Consider the following 22468-nt stretch of genomic DNA (forward strand, 5'->3'; position numbering starts at 1 on the left):
CTGTTTACGCGACGCATACGCGACGCGTGCGGTGGGTGCCCGGCGTAAGCCTGGATTTCAGAGGGCGATCTGAGAACTAGTGGCAATGCTGTGTTTGCTTGCTGCGCAAGGGAATCCCTCTATGGATTAACAGACAAAAATGATTGGTCGAATCCTGAAATACTCAAATTGCTTGATGACATAGCTGTCCTCCATCCATATGGCTGCATACAGCTGTGCCACGACCTGGGACATGAACCAGCAACCCTCAGGCTCAAATCCGTTTTCCCGACAACTACATGCAAAATGCATGAAATCATCATCAGTGAATCCGATTTGTGTATTGTACACAATAAAAAAAGAACACACCCACGCCAGTGAAATATTCCCCCCACACCCACAGGCTCATCGTCGTTAGAGTGACTTACTAATGAACACACAGATGGACAGGAGCTCCAGTCAGTCAGCTCAGATTCCAGCACTAATCTACCACTGCTCTGCACACGGGCTCAGGACACAATGTATCCAGGGCAACAGCATCCACCAGGGACACCAACATTAACCCAGCTGCACATAATCAACACCACACACATTAACCCAGCTGCACATAACCAACCCCACACACATTAACCCAGCCACACATAACCAACCCCACACACATTAACCCAGCTGCACATAACCAACCCCACACACATTAACCCAGCCGCACATAACCAACCCCACACACATTAACCCAGCCGCACATAACCAACCCCACACATGAACCCAGCCGCACATAACCAACCCCACACACATTAACCCAGCCGCACATAACCCACACTACACATTAACCCAGCCGCACATAACCAACCCCACACGCATTAACCCAGCTGCACATAACCCACACCACACATTAACCCAGCTGCACATAACCAACCCCACACACATTAACCCAGCTGCACATAACCAACCCCACACACATTAACCCAGCTGCACATAACCCACACCACACACATTAACCCAGCCGCACATAACCAACCCCACACACATTAACCCAGCCACACATAACCAACCCCACACACATTAACCCAGCCGCACATAACCAACCCCACACACATTAACCCAGCCGCACATAACCAACCCCACACACATTAACCCAGCCACACGTAACCAACCCCACACACATTAACCCAGCCGCACATAACCCACACCACACACATTAACCCAGCCGCACATAACCAACCCCACACACATTAACCCAGCTGCACATAACCAACCCCACACACATTAACCCAGCCGCACATAACCAACCCCACACACATTAACCCAGCCGCACATAACCAACCCCACACACATTAACCCAGCCGCACATAACCAACCCCACACACATTAACACAGCCGCACATAACCAACCCCACACACTAACCCAGCTGCACATAACCAACCCCATACACATTAACCCAGCCGCACATAACCAACCCCACACACATTAACCCAGCCGCACATAACCAACCCCACACACATTAACCCAGCCACACATAACCAACCCCACACATTAACCCAGCCACACATAACCAACCCCACACGCATTAACCCAGCCGCACATAACCCACACCACACACATTAACCCAGCCGCACATAACCAACCCCACACACATTAACCCAGCCGCACATAACCAACCCCAAACATTAACCCAGCCGCACATAACCCACACCACACACATTAACCCAGCCGCACATAACCAACCCCACACACATTAACCCAGCCGCACATAACCAACCCCAAACATTAACCCAGCCGCACATAACCAACCCCACATACATTAACCCAGCCGCACATAACCAACCCCACACACATTAACCCAGCCACACATAACCAACCCCACACACATGAACCCAGCCGCACATAACCCACACCACACATTAACCCAGCAGCACATAACCAACCCCACACACATGAACCCAGCCGCACATAACCAACCCCACACACATTAACCCAGCCGCACATAACCCACCCCACACACATTAACCCAGCCTCATTGGGATGGCAGGTATGCCATCCAGCCAAGTTGCGCCTTGGCAGGGCGGCATGCTTAACCAACACCACACACAACAAACCACTAGTATACAACCAGAACCGCACATAACCTACAAAGCACATATTAAACCTGTTGAATATAACCAGCACAACATCACCGGCACCACTTGCATAAAAGCAGCCACACATGACCAACACCAAACATATTAAAACAACACAGAATATTTTATTGGAACAGACACACATTTAAGAACACGTGTGGGGACATTATTTCAGGAGAGTCCAGCATGAAGCTGCTGCTTCTCACCCTCCTCTCAGCAGGAGAGGTGCTTAAACGTTTCTCACGGTCTCCTCTTCTCAGCAATCCGCATCCCGAATCCCGGCTGGACCCCCCCTCAGTTCACAGCGGAGGGTCGTAGGGTTGAGACCGAACCCAAAAGCGCTTCATTTCGAATTAGAATTACGACTCCGTGCGAAACCCCCTCTCGAAAAAGGTCCAATCAGAAACAATCACCGTGAGGTCATTTGTTTGTATTAAAACAAGATGGAGTATTTGGTTCGTTTGAATAAGAGCATGATATAAAAAAAAACAATGCAATTCGGCCATTTTGATGCGCTCTACTACCTCCGACACCCCCGAGTATAACTGCCCCGGGGCTGGGGCATTAAGGGCCAGAAGAGGGCACGCGTGTTTCCGTGGTCTAATCTTCTATGTGGATGACGTGGGAGGGGCTGGCTGGGGAGAGAGAGGGGAAGTAAGAGGTGAGTTTACCTGCGGACGGGGGAACACCTTTCTGTCTAGACCTGGAGAGCCTGTGTGTCCTGCGATTGGCCTCCCTGCCCGGCTGCTGCGTGGGGACTTCCTGTCCCGAGCTATCCCTCACACCGGCCTGCCCCGATACCGCGGCAACAGATACCGCGGCAACCGCATCAGCAACAGCCGGGGGAGTGGCCGGCGCGCCTCCAAAGAGGTCCTCGGACGACGCCCGGACCGCCCCGTCAGAGAGGGGCGGAGACAGGCCTGGGGGGTCCGGTTCTGCCCCGGGGGGAACCTGGCGGGGTGGGGGGGGTCTATCCTCCTCTTTATCGCCCGCCACCTCCTTCTCCTCCTCCTCATCCTCAAACATCTCTGGCGTGAAGCACACGGACTGATCCTCGTCCTCCTCTTCGTCGAGGACGGTCACCGCGCTGGTGTCTTTCTGGGGCTGGCCACAAGGGGGAGCCCTCACAGGGGAGAGACCCAAGTCTGCACACGATGGGTCCGGCCCCGCCCCTTCCTGCCCCCCACAGTCCCCGCCCCTATCCCTGTCTGCTGCCGGGCTGCCTCCCCTGGCCCCTCCCACCCGATCTGTCCCGCTGTCCCCCGGGCGGGGGGCCCCGCCCTGCCCGCAGTCCGGCCCCCCCCAGGCCTTGAACAGGGGCGTCCTGAAGGGAGTGCAGACGGGCGTGGAGGTGAAGAAGGGGTGGACGGGCCGCGGCGACGAGGGGGGGGCCCGGGCCCGAGCCCCGCCCTCGCTGGCCCCACCCCCGCGGGCCGGGCGTGGCGCTCGGCGTCGCTCGCGTGCGTGACAGTCGTCCGAAGCCGCCGGGTCACCTGCGCAGACACACACACACACACACACCACAGCAGAGCGGTGGGCAGGTTAGAGACAAACACACGCGCCGTTCCCCGAGATCACGCACGGCTCATCGCTAACACTTCGGACGGCGTGTAGCACAGTGGGTAAGGAACTGCGCTTGTAACCGAAAGGTCGCAGGTTCGATTCCCGGGTAAGGACACTGCCGTTGTACCCTTGAGCAAGGTACTTAACCTGCATTGCTTCAGTATGTATCCAGCTGTATAAATGGATACAATGTAAAGTGCTATGTAAAAGTTGTGTAAGTCGCTCTGGATAAGAGCGTCTGCTAAATGTCTGTAATGTAATGTAATGCTTCACACTCCAGCGTTTCTCCTGCTTTGATGAATCTCCCGCAGACTGGAGGACACACTGCGGAGCGCCAGGAGCTTTCTGACGCTGACGGGGAGAGAAGCGCAGATGGAAACACCGCACGCAGGACCGCAAACTGCAGCTCTGCTCCTCCCCGCAGCACGCTAACGCTCCAAAGCGATGACAGCGCGCTAACGTGCTACGCTCCAAAGCGATGGCAGCGCGCTAACGTGCTACGCTCCAAAGCGATGACAGCGCGCTAACGTGCTGCGCTCCAGAGCGATGGCAGCGCGCTAACGTGCTACGCTCCAAAGCGATGTCAGCATGCTAACGTGCTACGCTCCAAAGCGATGACAGCGCGCTAACGTGCTGCGCTCCAAAGCGATGACAGCGCGCTAACGTGCTGCGCTCCAAAGCGATGACAGCGCGCTAACGTGCTGCGCTCCAAAGCGATGACAGCACGGGATGTTTCGTGTTTATTCGGCCAGTCTGAGGTGTGTGGGACTGTCGGTGCACCGGGCCACTCTACCTGAGGTTTGTCTCCCTGTGGGGGGGGCTACTGCCGTGGGGGGGTCCCGTTGCTCGAGCTGGGGAGGCGGGCACACGGCAGGACTGCTCGAGGGAGGGGGGAGGGGGGCGGAGCAGGGCTCAGGGCCGGGCCCGTTCGCCTGGCTAGCCGCTGCCCCCTGCTGGCACTGCGAGAATGACGCCAGCGACTGGATGGCGTCGCTGAAGGTGTTGTGGTGCTGCACCAGCTGACGCACCCACTTGGACAGACCTGAGAAGCCCAGCACACCAGTGAGTCATTCACACACACACACACACACACACACACACACTCACAAACACACACACTCACACACACACACTCACAAATACACACACTCACACTCACACTCACACATTCATACACTCAAACACACACACACACAAACACAGACACATTCATACACTCAAACACACGTGTTTCTTGGCGCTTCTTGACGTTACACTGGCTGTTCAGTACCTGTAATGTATTTGTTGGGGTTACATCTGAAGCGGTCATCAACCAGTATAAGAGCACCCCAGTCGTTCTTGTGTCGGATACACCTGCATAGAGAGGACACACACACGTGGGAGCATGGGAGTGAGTGAGTGTGTGAGAGAGAGAGACAGATAAAGACCGAGTAGTAGCATAGCACAGTAGCAGCAGCTAGCAGTACATTCGCAGTAGCATTGGCAGCAGCAGTAGCAATAGCAGCAGAAGCAGCAGCAGTAGCAATAGCAGCAGTAGCAGCAGCAGTAGCAATAGCAGCAGTAGCAGGACCAATAGCAGTAGCAGCAGTAGCATTATCATTAGCAGTAGTAGTAGCAGCAGTAGCATTAGCATTAGCAGCAGTAGCAGTGGTAGCATTAGCATTAGCAGTAGCAGCATTAGCATTAGCAGTAGCAGTAGTTGCAGCAGCAGAAGCAGTTGCAGCAGCGTAGCAGCTCAGTAGCAGTGCAGCATAGCATTAGCAGTAGCAGTAGCAGTAGTTAGCATAGCAGTAAGCAGTACAGCATAGCATGTAGCAGTCAGCAGCGGTACCAGTCATTGCACCAGTGCCGTGCTTGAGTGCAGCGTAGTAGGCACTGGATCGTCGTACAGCGAGCCGCGCGTCAGGCAGGAGTACCCACGGGCGTGTCACAGTAGCGTGGTCATTGCATATTCACGTATCAGTCCACTGCACACACAGGCAATCATACACTAGAGCTCAGCATAGCATAGATTAGCACACAGCACATCTCGTCCTCCCAGTGCCACTGTCGATCGCGGTAGCCTGATCTCTACACGCACGCCGGCAGGACACCGTCCTACAGGCGCATTATACTCACTTCAGCTCCACCTGCACACACAGCAATCAATACACACGAGCCACACACATAACACAACACACACACTCACACCACCAGCATCATACACTGCACCACGCACACATCCATGCACACACACACACACACAGCATTCAATACACCTGAGCCACAGCACCTATACACACACGCACACACACACACACACACACACAAACACAAACACACACACACACACACAAGCATTCATACCTGAGCCTCACACGCCCATACTACACACACACGCACTCCTCTCACACCAATACAACACACACCACCTCTCTACACACACACATCGCACTCACTCAGCTGCCATACCACACTCACACACACAATCACCTGAGCCACAGCCACTGCACGTATACACACACACACACTCTCTCTCTCACACACTCACGCACACACACACTCTCTCACACACACACAGCAATCAGTACACCTGAGCCACAGCCACTGCACCAATACACACACCCCCTCACACACAAGCAACCACACACACACATGCACACACAAACACACTAATCACCACACCGCACAGAAAGAGGCTAACAGGCCCTCATCCCCCACCCCCTGATGGTAGAGGCAGCCGCCACTCCGGTGAAGGCTGCGTGAGTGTCCAATCAGACGCGTGGCTGGGGGCGGAGCTCTGGCAGTGCGTCCCGCCTCTCACCTGCAGGTCTTTGATGTTGGGGAAGGGGATTCCGATGGTCACCACGGCGCGGGCGTTGTCATCCGTGAAGTCCAGCCCCTCACTGACCTTCCCCCTGCACACAGCGATCAGCAGCGCCCCCTCTGGACAAACAACGCCACCGTAAACACTCAACCGTAACAGGCAATAAAGACACCTGCCCTCTCCCACAATACCCCTCCCACACCCCTGCCCCCCCCCCACAACCCCTCTGATGTACCCCTGCCCCCCCCACAGCCCCTGTAATGTACCCCGTCCCCCCCTCCCCCGCCCCAGCCCTCCCCCACCCTCTGAGTGTCCCCCAGACTCTGCTGTTCCCCCCTGAGCCCCTGTGTTGTACCCCTGTCCCCCGGACTCCGGATGGCGCTGTAGTAGGTCTGCAGCAGCTCGTCGAAGTCGCCCTTGGCCCCCCCCCTGGGCTCGGTGATCACAGTCTTCCGCTCCTCCATCTTCTCCCAGAGGCCTGTGTTAGTCCAGCGATCACGCAGTTTATCCAGCATCTAACACACACACACACATGCACATATAAACACGAATACACGCTATACACACATATAAGCACACATACATATACACACACACATATAAACACACACATACACACACGTACACATATAAACACAAATACACACTATACACGCATGAACACACATACATATACACACATACACACACGAACACACATGAACACACACACACAAACACACATACATATACACACACACACACACACATATACCCTGTATGCAGCAATAGGACACAGCAGCCAACTAAAATCACATTGTATTACACAGCGAAGTACATACAACACAATACAGCTCAATTTTACTGGGTTGAGATACAGATCAAAACATTGGGGAGAAATCACTATTGTACCATAATCCATAATCATGTGACTGCCGCCAGATCACACAAACTGCCTCTCTCATCTTGTGTTCTGAACGCTCAGAAAAAACGCCATAATGCCAATACAAGCAGCCAGCTGTACACTGTGGTCTACAGGGCCACCTAGTGGGGACTGAATGGAAGTGCAGCCCATAACAAACAAAACAAACAAAAAAAACACAAATGCACAGGAAAAGACAGGGTCTGAAACTAACTTTCTGCTATACCAGTCCGTCGGTGGATGAAGAAATGCACTTAGACACTCGGACATTTTAACAGGCACTATATTTTCTCCGCACGAACATGAAAATTAAATTCACTGAAACAAAACACATTTCACAATCCAATTAAACTAACAAACAATAGTAATTACAATGTTTTGTCTTTTTTCTTTAACAAAGGGCTACCAAAGTTAGAGCAACATCTCTAATAAAACTTACAACACAGGTCACTCAGTTTTGAATTTTTGGGGTCAGTTAGATGGCAGTCACCAGACCCAGCCTTCCAAAACGCTTGCTCTTTACATTAGCATTTACAACGCTCTATCCAGCGCTCCACTTTCATAGCATTTACATTGACTTATCAGCGTATGACTGACAGCAGGTAAGTACTGCTCAGTCAGCATGTCCTACCGGAATCGACCTCCCTTTTGTTACAAGCCATTCCTTACCCACTGTGCTACACTCCGTCCGTGCTACACTTCTCATTAAAACACTGTCGCTTTAAAAAAATGTATTTATTTATTATTATTTTTTTACCTCGTGTTCTTCGACATTATCATTTGTCTTCCTCTTTTACACTTATTTTTTGGCACCGTGCTGAGGGCAGTGCCTCTGGCAGGACAGACTGCCAGACAGGAGCAGGAAGTCAGGCTCACCTTGTAGGACGGCAGGAAGCAGAGGACCCCGTGGCCCACGGTCTGGCACACCCACAGCAGGCGCCACCGCGGGCGCACGCACCCGTCCTGGAAGGTGCGCACGTCTGCCGCCAGTCCTCGCACAGCCTGTGCTCACAGCTCTCCGCTACCCTGAGGCCCGCCCCATGTCCCACCCACACCTGTGACATCACAATCACATGAGTGCCAAATGACCCCTATAGACACCTGTGACATCACAATTACATGAGTGCCAAATGACCCCCCACAAACACCTGTGACATCACAATCGCATCAGTGCCAAACAACCCCACCCACACCTGTGACATCACAATCACGTCAGTGCCAAATGACCCCTACACACACCTGTGACATCACAATTACATGAGTGCCAAATGACCCCCCACAAACACCTGTGACATCACAATCGCATCAGTGCCAAGCGACCCCACACTCACCTGTGACATCACAATTGCTTCGCCTACTGACCTGGGATCTGTTGATGACGTGGCTGGCCTCCAGCTGGATGGAGAAGTGGACGCCCAGCTCGGAGGAGAAGGACCCCATGGGGGACAGCGTGCCGGAGGTCAGGACAATGGTGTGGACCGAGTCAGTCAGGTCTGAGAAAGCCTGCCCAAACGCACACAGAGCCAGACGTGATCCATCAATACAGGCACAGAGCCAGACCTGATCCATCAATACAGGCACAGAGCCAGACATGATCAATCAATACGGGCACAGAGCCAGACCTGATCAATCAATACAGGCACAGAGCCAGACCTGATCCATCAATACAGGCACAGAGCCAGACCTGATCAATCAATACAGGCACAGAGCCAGACCTGATCAATCAATACAGGTACAGAGCCAGACCTGATCCATCAATACAGGCACAGAGCCAGACCTGATCAATCAATACAGATACAGAGTCAGACCTGATCAATCAATACAGGCACAGAGCCAGACCTGATCAATCAATACGGTACAGAGCCAGACTGATCCATCAATCAGGCACAGGCCAGACCTGATCAATCATACATACAGGCGCACATATACGAAGGCCAGACCTGATCCATCAATACAGGCACAGAGCCAGACCTGATCCATCAATACAGGCACAGAGCCAGACCTGATCCATCAATACGGGTACAGCGCCAGACCTGATCAATCAATACAGATACAGAGTCAGACCTGATCAATCAATACAGGCATACAGCCAGACCTGATCAATCAATACAGGCAGAGTCAGACCTAGTCCATCAATATGTGTACAGAGCCAGACCTGATCAGTCAATACAGATACAGAGTCAGACCTGATCAATCAATACAGGCACAGAGCCAGACCTGATCCATCAATACAGGCACACAGCCAGACCTGATCAATCAATACAGGCACAGAGGCAGACATTACATTACAGGCATTTACATTTACAGACCAATCAATACAGCTACCTGTACATACATCTACACAGAAGCAAACATCATAAGCACTCAGACATACCCATCCGTATTATTACACTTTCCATGTGCATAACGTTTATGTACACACACAAGCATGCACACACATACACACACGCACGTGCACACATGATGCACACACACACACAGGCACGCACGCACGCACGCGCATGTACACACAGTGCCCCCTGGTGGTCAGCGGCCCATGAGCTCACCACAGCAGGGTTCAGACACCAGAAGCTGAGCGTGTGCACCAGGGTCTTGGTGCGGTTGCTGCGGCGACGGCGCTGGGGGCGGGCGAAGAAGCCGTGGGCGTCGGGCAGGTCCGGCTGCGTGGTCCAGGCATAGGTCTGCTGCAGCGCCACGCGGTAGTCCTCCGCAAACCTGCGCAACAGCGCCCCCTCTCAGTAACCGCACACAGCGCACACTCAAACACAACAGCCAGGGCAAGAGAGAGCGTGTGTGCAGGACTGAGGGACTGGGTATGAATGGGTTTGTGTGTGTGTGTGTAGGACTGTGGGACAGGGTATAAATGGGTTTGTGTGTGTGTGTGTAGGACTGTGGGACAGGGTATAAATGGGTTTGTGTGTGTGTGTGTAGGACTGTGGGACAGGGATAAATGGGTGTGTGTGTGCGTGTGTGTGTCTGCAGGACTGTGGGACAGGGTATAAATGGGGGTTACTGAGGGACAGGGGATACATGGGTGTGTGTGTGCGTGCGTGTGTGTAGGACTGTGGGACAGGGTATAACTGGGTTTGTGTGTGTGTGTGTGTGTGTGTGCAGGACTGAGGGACAGGGTATGAATGGCTGCTCACCTGCAGTTGTTGCGGAACAGAAACTCCAGCACCATGAAGAGGCTCTTGAGCACGGCCTGCGTTGGGGAGCTGATTGTGGGGACCTGCACCGTGTCCTCCCGCCCGTTAACCACGCCCACCCGCTCCTCCTTCTCCAGCACAGCCGCCAGGTGCTTCTGCAGAGACACGCCCACACTCAGAGACACGCCCACACAGTGACACGCCCACACTCAGAGACACGAACACACTCAGAGACACACCCACAGAGTGACACTCACACTCAGAGACACGCCCACACAGAGTGACACGCCCACACTCAGAGACACGCCCACACTCAGAGACACACCCACAGAGTGACACTCACACTCAGAGACACGCCCACACAGAGTGACACGCCCACACTCAGAGACACGCCCACACTCAGAGACACGCTCACACAGAGTGACACGCCCACACTCAGAGATACGCCCACACTCAGAGACACGCCCACACAGAGTGACACGCCCACACTCAGAGATACGCCCACACTCAGAGACACGCCACACAGAGTGACACGCCCACACTCAGAGACACGCTCACACAGAGTGACACACCCACAGAGTGACACTCACACTCAGAGACACGCCCACACAGAGTGACACGCCCACACTCAGAGACACGCCCACACAGTGACATGCACACACTCAGAGACACGCCCACACAGTGACATGCACACACTCAGAGACACGCCCACACAGAGTGACACGCCCACACGCAGAGACACGCCCACACCCAGAGACACGCCCACACCCAGAGACACGCCCACACCCAGAGACACGCCCACACTCAGAGACACACACACACCCAGAAACACGCCCACACTCAGAGATACGCCCACAGAGTGACACGCCCACTCAGAGATACGCCCACACTCAGAGACACGCCCACACTCACAGACACGCCCACACAGAGTGACACGCCCACACTCAGAGACACGCCCCCACAGAGTGACATGCACACACTCCCACAGTGGTGATGTCACAGAGCTGACGCCTGTGGCCTGTGTGTGTGTGTGTGACGGCTGGACTCACCTGCAGCATGGGGAAGGTGGCAGGTGTGATTCCCAGGCCGTGGAAGATCCCCAGCACCTCTGTCCCAGTCCACACCTTACAGGAGCTCTCATACTCCCTCTCCTGCAGAGCACTGCAGCTGTCCTGCACCCAGCTGCACCATGGGATACACACAAACACAGCCACATAAGTGTGTGTGAGTGACTGTGTGTGTGCAAGTATGTGCGTGCATGTGCAAGTGAGTGTGTGAGTAAGGGTGTGTGTGTGTGTGTGTGGTAAGTGGTGGTGGGTGTGTTGTGTAGTGTGTGTGGTGTGTGTGGTAGGTGTGTGTAAGTGTGTGTGTTGTGTGTGTTGTGTGTAAGTGTGTGTAAGGTGTGTGAGTGTGTGTGTGTGTGTAGGTGTGATGTAAGTGTGTGTAAGTGGTGTGTGTGTTGTGTGTGAGTGGAGTGTGTGTGTGTAGTGGTGTGTGTGTGTGTGTAAGTGTGTGTGGTAGTAGTCAGTAAGTGTGTGTAGAGTGTGTGTGAGTGTGTGTGTAAGTGAGTGTGTGTGTGTGTGTGTAAATGAGTGTGTGTAAGTGTGTGAGTAAGCGTGTGTGTGTGTGTAAGTGAGTGTAAGTGAGTGTATGTGAGTGTGTGTGTAAGTGTGTGTGTGAGTAAGGGTGAGGTGTGCAGCAGTACTTGAGCAGGCTGCAGCAGAAGGCGCGCAGCGGCTGGTGGTGGGCGGGGCGGACGTTGTAGGTAACCATGGCGTCGATGTCGTCGCGGGCGGCCAGCAGCTGGCCCTGCTCCACGGTGTAGCTGGCGCTCTCGCGGGCGCAGTCCTCGATGTTGTGGGCCTCGTCCAGCACCACCACCTGCCCCTTCAGGTTGATCTCCATCTGCAGGGGGGACAGGGCGGGGTGCCGGGCCCATCACCATTACATTTAGGGGTGGGTCTCATCTGGGAAAGCACCAATCGGAAGCAGACACAGCCACACCTCTTTCTGACTCTCATCAGGCTGAGCTACAAGTTCATCAGTTTTATGCAACAAAGTGTTACAAACAAATACACAGTATAAATGCTCCACTTAAATATCTAACCCTAACCCTAACACACACACACGCACACAATAACATACACACACACGCACACAAACACAGAAAATAACATACACACACACACACACACACTCACACACACACACACACACACACACACACACACACACACACACACACACACACACACAGACTCACGCTCTCTCTGATGAGCGGGTCCAGCAGGTAGTTGTAGGGGCAGAAGCGCACACACACACACACACACACTCACTCACTCACACACACACACACACACACACAGACTCACGCTCTCTCTGATGAGCGGGTCCAGCAGGTAGTTGTAGGGGCAGAAGTGCACACACACACACACAGACTCACACACACAGACTCACGCTCTCTCTGATGAGCGGGTCCAGCAGGTAGTTGTAGGGGCAGAAGCACACACACACACACACACACACACACACACACACACACAGACTCACGCTCTCTCTGATGAGCGGGTCCAGCAGGTAGTTGTAGGGGCAGAAGACGATGCTGGCGTCCTGCATGAGCTCGCGGGCGGCGTAGTATGCGCAGGCGCGCAGGCGCCCCCCCAGGCGCACCAGCTCCTCGATGTCCCAGGCCTGGTGCAGCCCGTGCACCCACTGCAGCGTGTTCTGGTCCTGCATCTTATGCACGCTGTGGTAGAACCTGCACGTCTGGCCCTGCGCATAGCAACAGCGCAGTTACACACCTCAACAGCACAACTCATGCTACACACAGCACAACTTGCACTATACACAGCGCACACGTACTAGAGTTACTAAACTACTCAGTTACACAACTCAACAGCACAACTCATGCTACACACAGCACAACTCACACTATACACAGCGCACACGTACTAGAGTTACTAAACTACTCAGTTACACAACTCACACAACACACAGCACACAATAAGTTATTAAACTACTCAGTGACACAACTCAACAGCACAACTCACACTATACACAGCACACATGGACTAGAGTTACTAAACTACTCAGTTGCACAACTCACACAACACACAGCACACAGTAAGTTATTAAACTACTCAGTGACACAACTCACACAACACACAGCACACAGTAAGTTATTAAACTACTCAGTGACACAACTCAACAGCACAAGTCACACTATACACAGGACACAATAAGTTATTAAACTACTCAGTGACACAACTGAACAGCACAACTCACACTATACACAGGACACAATAAGTTATTAAACTACTTAGTGGCACAACTCAACAGCACAACTCACACTATACACAGGACACAATAAGTTATTACACTACTCAGTGACACAACTGAACAGCAATTTCTTAGTAAAACAAAGCAATTAGTCATCGGTCCCAGGGGTGGGAACACACACCTGTCATACACACTTTTAAAAAGAGGGAAGCTCAGGGGTGTCAATACACATTTTTTTAAAAGAGCAAAGTCCTTTCTAAAAGACTAAAGCTCAGGTGTGGATGTCGGGTGATAGAAGAGCACACCCCTCAGACAGGGCGGGGCAGCGGGGGGGTGGGGTGTAACCGAGTAACCGAGGCTCATTACTTCCCTCAGGCGGCCTGGGAACCAAAGGAATACCCCCCCCCCAACCTCCCCGACAGGACAAAGCCAAGGTGAGCCTCTGACACCAGGCTACAGCGCAGACCTCTGGGTGACCGATCGGGGGTTTAATGGGGGATTAATGGGGGATAACTGGCACCCGTGGCCACTGCGCTATTAAGGGGGGGGGGGGGGGGGGGTCCGGTTACAGGTCGCTGGTGATCCCAAGGTGAGCGGGGCTCTCTTGCCTCCGCCCGTCAGTCAGAGCCCCCCCTGAGGCCTTCTTAAAACGCCCCCCCGCCCCCCCCCGGCTCACGCTTACGGACGGCCCCCTCAGGAGGGCAGGCGTCCCACCGAAAACGCACTCGTCGAGCTCCGATCGACCTGCACCTGCCCGCGCGCCCAAACACTTTCGCCGGACCGCGTCTGACTCCTCCCAGGCCCCCGGTTACAGCGGAGCTGACCTTCGACCCCGCGGGCGGCGGGGTCCTCCTTAGCGACCTCTCGTGGGCAGAGGGCGTGGCCCACTTAAGAGGCCAGTCGGACACAGCGAAAATCTACCTGCTAGTGCTCTACGCCTTCTAGTCCACTCTCAGGCAGCGCATCCTAGATCTCCGTTCTGCACCCACTACGGCTCGCAAAATTAAGGACACTCGTGTGAAGAGCGCTACTGTGAGTCGCGACGCTGATGATGGCACGGTCTCTGCTCTCTGCTTAACCCAGCCGTGCGCTGATAGTGGGCGAAATGTAGACTCTGTTCTAGGCCCTACCTATCCCACGAAACAAGCTTGTTTGTTTTTGTTTGTTCCCTGTTCTAGGCCCTCCCCGTCCCGCTAAATGTGCTTGTTCTTTTTTTCGTTCCATTCCAGACCCGTTTGTTTGTTTTGTTCAGTCTGTGTTCCAGGCCCCTCCCCATCCTGCTAAACACGTTTGTTTGTTTTGTCTGTTCCCTGTCCCAGGCCCTTCCCCCACCCCACTAAACACGTTTGTTTGTTTTCTGTTCCCTGTTCCAGGCCCTTCCCCCACCCTGCTAAACACGTTTGTTTGTTTTGTTTGTTCCCTGTTCCAGGCCCCTCCCCCCACCCCACTAAACGCATTCGTTTGTTTGTTTTGTCTGTTCCCTGTCCCAGGCCCCTCCCCCACCCCACTAAACACGTTTGTTTGTTTTGTCTGTTCCCTGTCCCAGGCCCCTCCCCCACCCTGCTAAACACGTTTGTTTGTTTTATTTGTTCCCTGTTCCAGACCCCTCCCCCACCCTGCTAAACACGTTTGTTTGTTTATTTGTTCCCTGTTCCAGGCCCCTCCCCCACCCTGCTAAACACGTTTGTTTGTTTTGTTTGTTCCCTGTTCCAGGCCCCTCCCCCCACCCCACTAAACGCACTCGTTTGTTTGTTTTGTCTGTTCCCTGTCCCAGGCCCCTCCCCCACCCCACTAAACACACTCGTTTGTTTGTTTTGTCTGTTCCCTGTCCCAGGCCCCTCCCCATCCTGCTAAACACCGTTTGTTTGTTTTGTCTGTTCCCTGTCCCAGGCCCCTCCTCCACCCCACTAAACACGTTTGTTTGTTTTGTTTGTTCCCTGTCCCCGGCCCCTCCCCACCCCACTAAACACGTTTGTTCGTTTGTCTGTTCCCTGTCCCAGGCCCCTCCCCATCCTGCTAAACACATTTGTTTGTTTTGTTTGTTCCCTGTCCCAGGCCCCTCCTCATCCTGCTAAACACGTTTGTTTGTTTTGTCTGTTCCCTGTCCCAGGCCCCTCCCCATCCTGCTAAATGTTCTCGTTTGTTTGTTTTGTCTGTTCCCTGTCCCAGGCCCCTCCTCCACCCCACTAAACACGTTTGTTTGTTTTGTTTGTTCCCTGTCCCCGGCCCCTCCCCATCCTGCTAAACACGTTTGTTTGTTTTGTCTGTTCCCTGTCCCAGGCCCCTCCCCATCCTGCTAAACACGTTTGTTTGTTTTGTCTGTTCCCTGTCCCAGGCCCCTCCCCATCCTGCTAAACACGTTTGTTTGTTTTGTCTGTTCCCTGTCCCAGGCCCCTCCCCCACCCCGCTAAACGCACTCGTTTGTTGTTTTGTTTGTTCCCTGTCCCAGGCCCCTCCCCCACCCCGCTGAAGCGCGCGCGTTGGCGGCTCCGCGGCGGGGCAGCTCACGTTCTTGCCGTCCAGCAGCTCCTTGCAGTGCTCGTTGCGGTTGGGGCGCGCGGTCACTTCGGGGTTGACGCAGGTGTGGTCGCGGCTGGACAGGATGGTCATGGGCGCGCCGGAGTACAGCGTGCGCTTCAGCTCCCGGGCCACCTGCGCGATCTGCTTGTGGGTTCGCGTCCCGAAGAAGATTTTGGGGACGCTCTTCTTCTTCTTCGTGGCCCCGCCCTCCGTCTCCTGGTCCTTGCCCTTTTCCGGCGCCTTCCGCCCCGCCGGGCAGGCGGCGCAGGGGCACAGCGAGCAGGCCGCAGGGGCCTGTGCCGAACACAGAGAGGGGCAGATCTGTCAGGGGCATTTACGGCTGCACTGCTTTTTTTTTGCCTGCTAATCTACTGGTCATTTTTTTTCATTTTGTCGGTTAATCAAGTTTGTCATCCAGCCGTACACCGTAAGCTGAAAACGGAAAAACTCATAACGTTTGTTCATAAACCCCAACAAGACTAAACAACAACGCTGTGCTGGCAAATGAAAAAAAAATTACTTTTTTTAATCCGAAAAAATTGGCTTTGTATTCTTTTTCTGAAATACTATAGTTTTGCATTACAAACGTTATGGGCTGGTTTCCCAGACATGGATTAAGCCAAGTCCGAGTCTAAAAGAAAAATTCAATGAAGATCTCCATAGAACAGAATCTTTAGTGGGTTAATCCACGCCTGTGGATCCAGGCCAATATTCATTATTACCCTTAATACACACCGCAGTACAATACCTCATTTTCCCCCAGTCTTTCACAATGGCCCCCTTTAGAGATCACCCCCACAGAGTAGCCCAAGTTCCTAGAGGGTCTGCCCCCCCCACCCAGCTCCTAGAGGGTCTGTCCCCCCACCCACCCACCACCCACCCCAACACTGCCACCCCCCCCCCCCCAGTGTCCCGTAAATGCCCCTCAAAGCCACTTCAGCTCCTGTACATTCTGTCCTTCACAGCTTCATAACACATCAATAACTGCAACAGAGCGCTACCCGAACCCTTCAGAAGTTTCCAGAAGTCATTCATAACCCGGGCGTCTCAGTTTTCACCTGCGGAGCGTGGGTCCACGTCCCAGACCACCCCAGAGGGGGGGTATGGGTTAGGGTGGCGGGGGGGGGTAATGACACATGGGTTAGAGTTAAAGTGAGGGTCAGGATGAGGCCTCTTAAGAGTGGCAGACACACTGCAGCCCCCAGCACTGAAATTCACCCTGCTCAGAGACACATACACACACAGACACACACACACACACACTCACACACACACACACTCACACTCTCACTTACACACACTCGCACGCACTCACACTCACTTACACACACACACACACACACCTCACATCCACACACACACACACACACACACAGACCACACATCACTTACACCACACACACACACCACACACACACTCCATCCACACACACACACACACACACACACACACACTCACATCCACACACACACACACACACACATACATACACACGCACTCACTTACACTCACACACATACACATACACATACACTCACACACACACTCACACATACACACACACACACACACACACACACACACACACACACACACACACTCACACACTCTCACACTCTCACACACACACACACACACTCACTCACACACACACACACACACACACTCACACTCACACACACACACACACACACAGCCCGGCCGGTCAGCAGCAGGTGAACCCTACCCGTGACTCCCCCAGGTGCGCAGGGAGGTCAGTGCAGCTCTTAATTAAACTGGAGTTCACTTCAAAGAACCATTCAGGCTGTCACTCAGCATTGGGAGGGGAGGTCAAATGACAGGAAAAACTAGAGCAGATTCACCCCCCCCCCCCCCCCCCCCCCCCCCCCACAGGCCCCCATTGTAAGAAACACCCTCTGATCACCTGTAACAAACCCACCCCCCACCTGCTCCACTGTACAAGTCACCAGCAGTGTGTAAGCTGTGAGCAAGAGAGGAGAGCAGACTCACACATTCAACCCAGTGCGTTATAACCAGGAAGTCTCCAACACTGCACCTGCTTAAAGGTTCTGCCTAAAGTGCCGTCTCACTCCCATAACGGGGTGTTCATATATGAGGGGTTTACAGAAGCGAAAAACAAAATTTTATCATTAAAAGTATACAAATGCAGGCTTTCCAACTAAAAACAAAGCTGTGAGATCACAAGTACGTGATTAGAATGTTGCTGCCTGAACATTCTAATGCTGATGTCACAATCACTACTGGTGACTGAAAGCAGTGGAGTTCAAGAAGACTGACTTAGAATGTTGAAAAATCATTTTAAAAAAATGTGTTCCTTAAAGGGGTTGAGACATATCAACAGATCCAAAAGTGCTAATTGACAAGTAGGATCTAAGGTCTATAAATCAGATGCATCAGTAATGTTAGACGGTAGCGAAAGATATTAAGCTGCTATTTGCTCTGCTGTCATAGTCAGAACCGGCACAGGCAAACACTGACAAAACACTCTGTGCCAGAGCAGACTCTGCTGCCCCCCACTGGACAAACATAAGTACTCCTGATTTACACAGACTCCAGGGGTCTACAGCTCAGGTCCCATGGACCCACAGCATCTGCTGCTTTTCATCGTTACACAGCACGTAACAATTAAACAATTAAAGCGGCGATAGCAGGTACCTCACCTGCTCATTGGAGGCTGCGTGTAACAGCATCGAAGGGTGCGAGTCAGGGCGCCGCCGCTGGGCCTGGGTGCTTGAGCTGACACAACCCCAGCCTACGGCTCGGGAGAGGAGGCTCTTGAACCTCGGAAGCGCTTACAGTCCATGTACCACCAAGCGCCTTCTCCAAGCACCTCAGCTTCCTGACCGTGAGAGAGCAGGGAGGGGGCGGAGCTCTGATCCTGGGTCGTGTATCTCTACCCCACAGTGCAGGGACTGTGGACTGGTCTGCACCACACTGATCCTGGGTCCAGTTTACATATTCCCAAGCACTATTGCCCTGGGACGGATGGGCAGAATACACTGATCCTGGGTCAGTTTACATCTTTACCCACACAATGCATGGGACTGTGACTGGGCAGAATACACTGATCCTGGAACAGTCAGGAGGGATGAAGGACACTGGGTTGTAAAAGGAGAAGATGACTGGCACACACGCCATTACCTTCTGATCTGCGGCAGGGGTGCGCACGCGCTTCCTGTCGGGCAGGAAGTCGTCGTCATCCTCGGCGGCGAGTGAGGCCTGGACCTTCTGGGCCAGGCGGGACGCCAGGGAGCTTCTTCGGGGCGTGTACTCCTCGGGAGGGGCGTCTGTGACCCACAAACCAAATTTTAAAAAGGGAAACTAAAGTCATAGAGAGAGACATTTAAAAAAAGGGTCGGTGCTGATCCACGATGGCCGATCCGGTCCAGGTTTTCTGACCTGCGGCAGCGCCCCCCTCCTTTTTGTCCGGGGTTGTGAGATCCACGACGGGCGGCCGCGGCTCGGGAACGCTGGGAATTCTGGGAGGAGTGGCGTGGCAGGCGCACTGGCAGGGCGTGGTCATGTCTGGCTTCTTGCCCGCCTCCTTGGGGCTGCCGTCCTCCTGAGCTTTAGCTAAACACAGCGTGCACAGGCGTCACTAACACTGCTGCTCGACACCCGCCAATCAAAGGCCATCACTGCTCGACACCAGCCAATCAGAGGCCATCACTGCTCCACACCTGCCAATCAAAGGCCATCACTGCTCCACACCAGCCAATCAGAGGCCATCGCTGCTCCACACATGCCAATCACAGACCATCACTGCAACACACGCTCCAATCACAAACCACTATGATTCTGCATGCTCCAATCACAGGCAATCACTGCTCCGCACCATCCAATCACAGGTCATCACTGCTCCGCACGCTCCAATCACACACAAGGGCAGAGAGAGACGATCACATGATGAGGGGGAGAGAGAAGTGATCACATGACGGGGGTGCCGGTACCGTGCTGGGCTTGCTGCCAGGCCAGGGCTGAGCAGAGGAGGGCCAGGCTCTTGCCACTGCCCGTGGGGCTCTCCAGGAGACAGTGCTGCCCGTGGTTCAGGCCCCGCACGATCTGCAGGGGACACGCGCGACAGAGGTCAGCCCAACAACAACAACACCCTTCCCACGACACAGCTGGAAACAGGCTCGTCTGTACTGGGAGGGTTTGACACTTACCTCAAGCCTTGCAAGAGCAGGTTTTCATTTGGAATGTTTTTCAACATTCAGAGACAGTGTTCTAGAACTCCATTGCTTTCAGCTACCAGTTGTGATTGTGACATCAGCATTAGAATGTTCAGTTAACAACATTCTAATAACACATTTGTGACCTCACACCTTAAAGAGTTAAAGGCACGGTGAGCTTGGAATAAACACATTCACTTAAAAGTTCAAATGTGGTGTTCTTTTCAGCGCCCACTGACTGTCTGTGACTATGTGCTACTCATTAGTAACATATGACACAGCTCAAAAGACACAAGGCGGAGGGGGGGGCAAAAAAGAGGGTCCTTACAGAGTTCATCATGGCCAGCTGGGAGGGGTACGCCTTGCAGGGGAAGCCTATCTTCACCCCACCAATAGTGTACTCCACTGAGGGTGCAGCCATGGCAACCGCAGGACACACCACAGTGGAAACAGGCTGTGAGAACGTACAGGGATGTTATCTGAATTATTAATTTGGGAATAAAAATATATATATAGAAAACATATTTAAGTATATTGCATATTGTACTCTAACATAAAATGTAACTCAACTAAGATGCTGAAATATGAACAGAAAGAATGTAACTAATATAGATAAATATTGATGTTAGCCACCTTAATTTCAGCTAACTGGGAGGTAAACTCTCCAAGATGGCTAGCTCGCGAAATGAACTTTCTTAAAAATAAGTATGGACACTATAACGTTAGCCTCCAGCTGTAAGGGAGGGCATCCGGGCACTTTGTTAGTAAATTACGTCAACAATGACGGTGAATACGGCAGGAAATGCTTTAAGAAACGTTCATTGGAAGCCAGCCATCCAGCTCGCGAGATTTGGTTGGCTAGGAAGCGCTAGCTATGTTGTGTCTAGATATTCATCGCAAGCTATATTCAACAAGCATTTTTTCTTTAGGCAGTTGACAATGTTAGCGAGCTTTGTCCAATAGTTTATCACATATGATATTCGTTGAGTGTTGATCAATACACACTGTAGACTACAAACGACACATTAGCCAGACATGTCATCTCGGCACCCTACACTAACCAGCTAGCAAGCTGAATGTTAATCATCAAAGTTCACCCGGACAAAACAAAGTCGGTAACAGTACACAACTTAGCAAGTGGTACCACATCTTCTCTGCTAGAACGACAGATAGCCAACATTAGCTTTCTGTGTCATTATATAAATACTACAGGTTAGCAAGACTTAGCTATAACTTACATACTGTACATATAGATGGCAATGGCGGTTAGCTAACTTCGACTTACTAAAAAAGTCAGCTATCAAACAAGGTATAATGCACAGCGTGCACATAGCAAGCTAATATTATAGCTAGAAAATATAACTTACGTTAGTCGATTTGTTAACGTTATTACCTATTTTCAGCTTCTGGACGGAGACGTAAACAAACTGAACATCAGCTAGCAAGCTAACTAGTTCACAAATTAAATTCCCGCCTTGGAAATCAATACTAGAAACCAATCAGAGCTAAGAAAGTGTTGAGGGACGTGGTGATTTAGCCAACCAAATATGGCTATACAAATAACCAATGGAAATTACCGAAGCAACCTAAATTTAACGCCTTCCATGGATACAAATGTAAAAAGGAAATCTTTTTGGATGCACCCCCTTTGGGCCAGCCCTATAAACGCGAATGTCTGTGACTGGACTCACTGAGTGATGAAGTTAAACCATTGGTTGGCCGGTTCGGTCAAGCCATATACTAGGTTTTGGCCTGGTCTTGTTTTTTTTTCAGTGGCAACAATGCACTTCCACGGAAAGAAGTGAAATAACTGATCTGGAAACCGAATTAATACTTTGCATGGCCACAGCGGGTGTCCACACACGTCACCTTAACCATGCTACCAGCCAAATCTTGCTACTGAAGTAATCAGGTGTTTGTGTTATGTACTTCGAGCATCAAGTGCACTGTACAGCACCAGAC

At 52.6% G+C, this 22468-nt stretch overlaps 1 protein-coding gene across 1 annotated transcript; it reads right to left on the minus strand.

Moving 5' to 3' along the window:
* Positions 1-2202: 2202 nt before the first annotated feature.
* Positions 2203-22030, minus strand: brip1 (BRCA1 interacting helicase 1). The gene is made up of 19 exons (XM_064303260.1): positions 21874-22030; positions 20835-20960; positions 20285-20396; positions 19734-19907; positions 19476-19621; positions 16301-16606; positions 13064-13285; positions 12219-12418; positions 11563-11695; positions 10514-10668; positions 9914-10082; positions 8675-8870; positions 8244-8347; positions 6822-6981; positions 6464-6585; positions 5779-5789; positions 4931-5022; positions 4454-4702; positions 2203-3590 (listed from the first exon to the last, which is right to left on the minus strand). The coding sequence occupies exons 2-19, from the start codon at positions 20925-20927 to the stop codon at positions 2698-2700; spliced, it is 3537 nt and encodes a 1178-aa protein (XP_064159330.1). The 5' UTR covers positions 20928-20960; positions 21874-22030; the 3' UTR covers positions 2203-2697.
* Positions 22031-22468: the final 438 nt, after the last annotated feature.

The sequence above is a fragment of the Anguilla rostrata genome, chromosome 12 (genome assembly GCF_018555375.3).
Source record: "Anguilla rostrata isolate EN2019 chromosome 12, ASM1855537v3, whole genome shotgun sequence".
NCBI lineage: Eukaryota > Metazoa > Chordata > Actinopteri > Anguilliformes > Anguillidae > Anguilla > Anguilla rostrata.

What these genes read in the sequence shown, in the direction of transcription:
- brip1 (XM_064303260.1), bottom strand. Translation starts at nt 20,927, where the DNA reads ATGGCTGCACCCTCAGTGGAGTACACTATTGGTGGGGTGAAGATAGGC. An exon ending in AGCTGGCCATGATGAACTCT is followed by an intron (nt 20,397 to 20,834) that starts GTAAGGACCCTC and finishes TGTCCCCTGCAG; the next exon opens with ATCGTGCGGGGCCTGAACCA. An exon ending in ACCCGCTCATCAGAGAGAGC is followed by an intron (nt 12,419 to 13,063) that starts GTGAGTCTGTGT and finishes TCCCCCCTGCAG; the next exon opens with ATGGAGATCAACCTGAAGGG.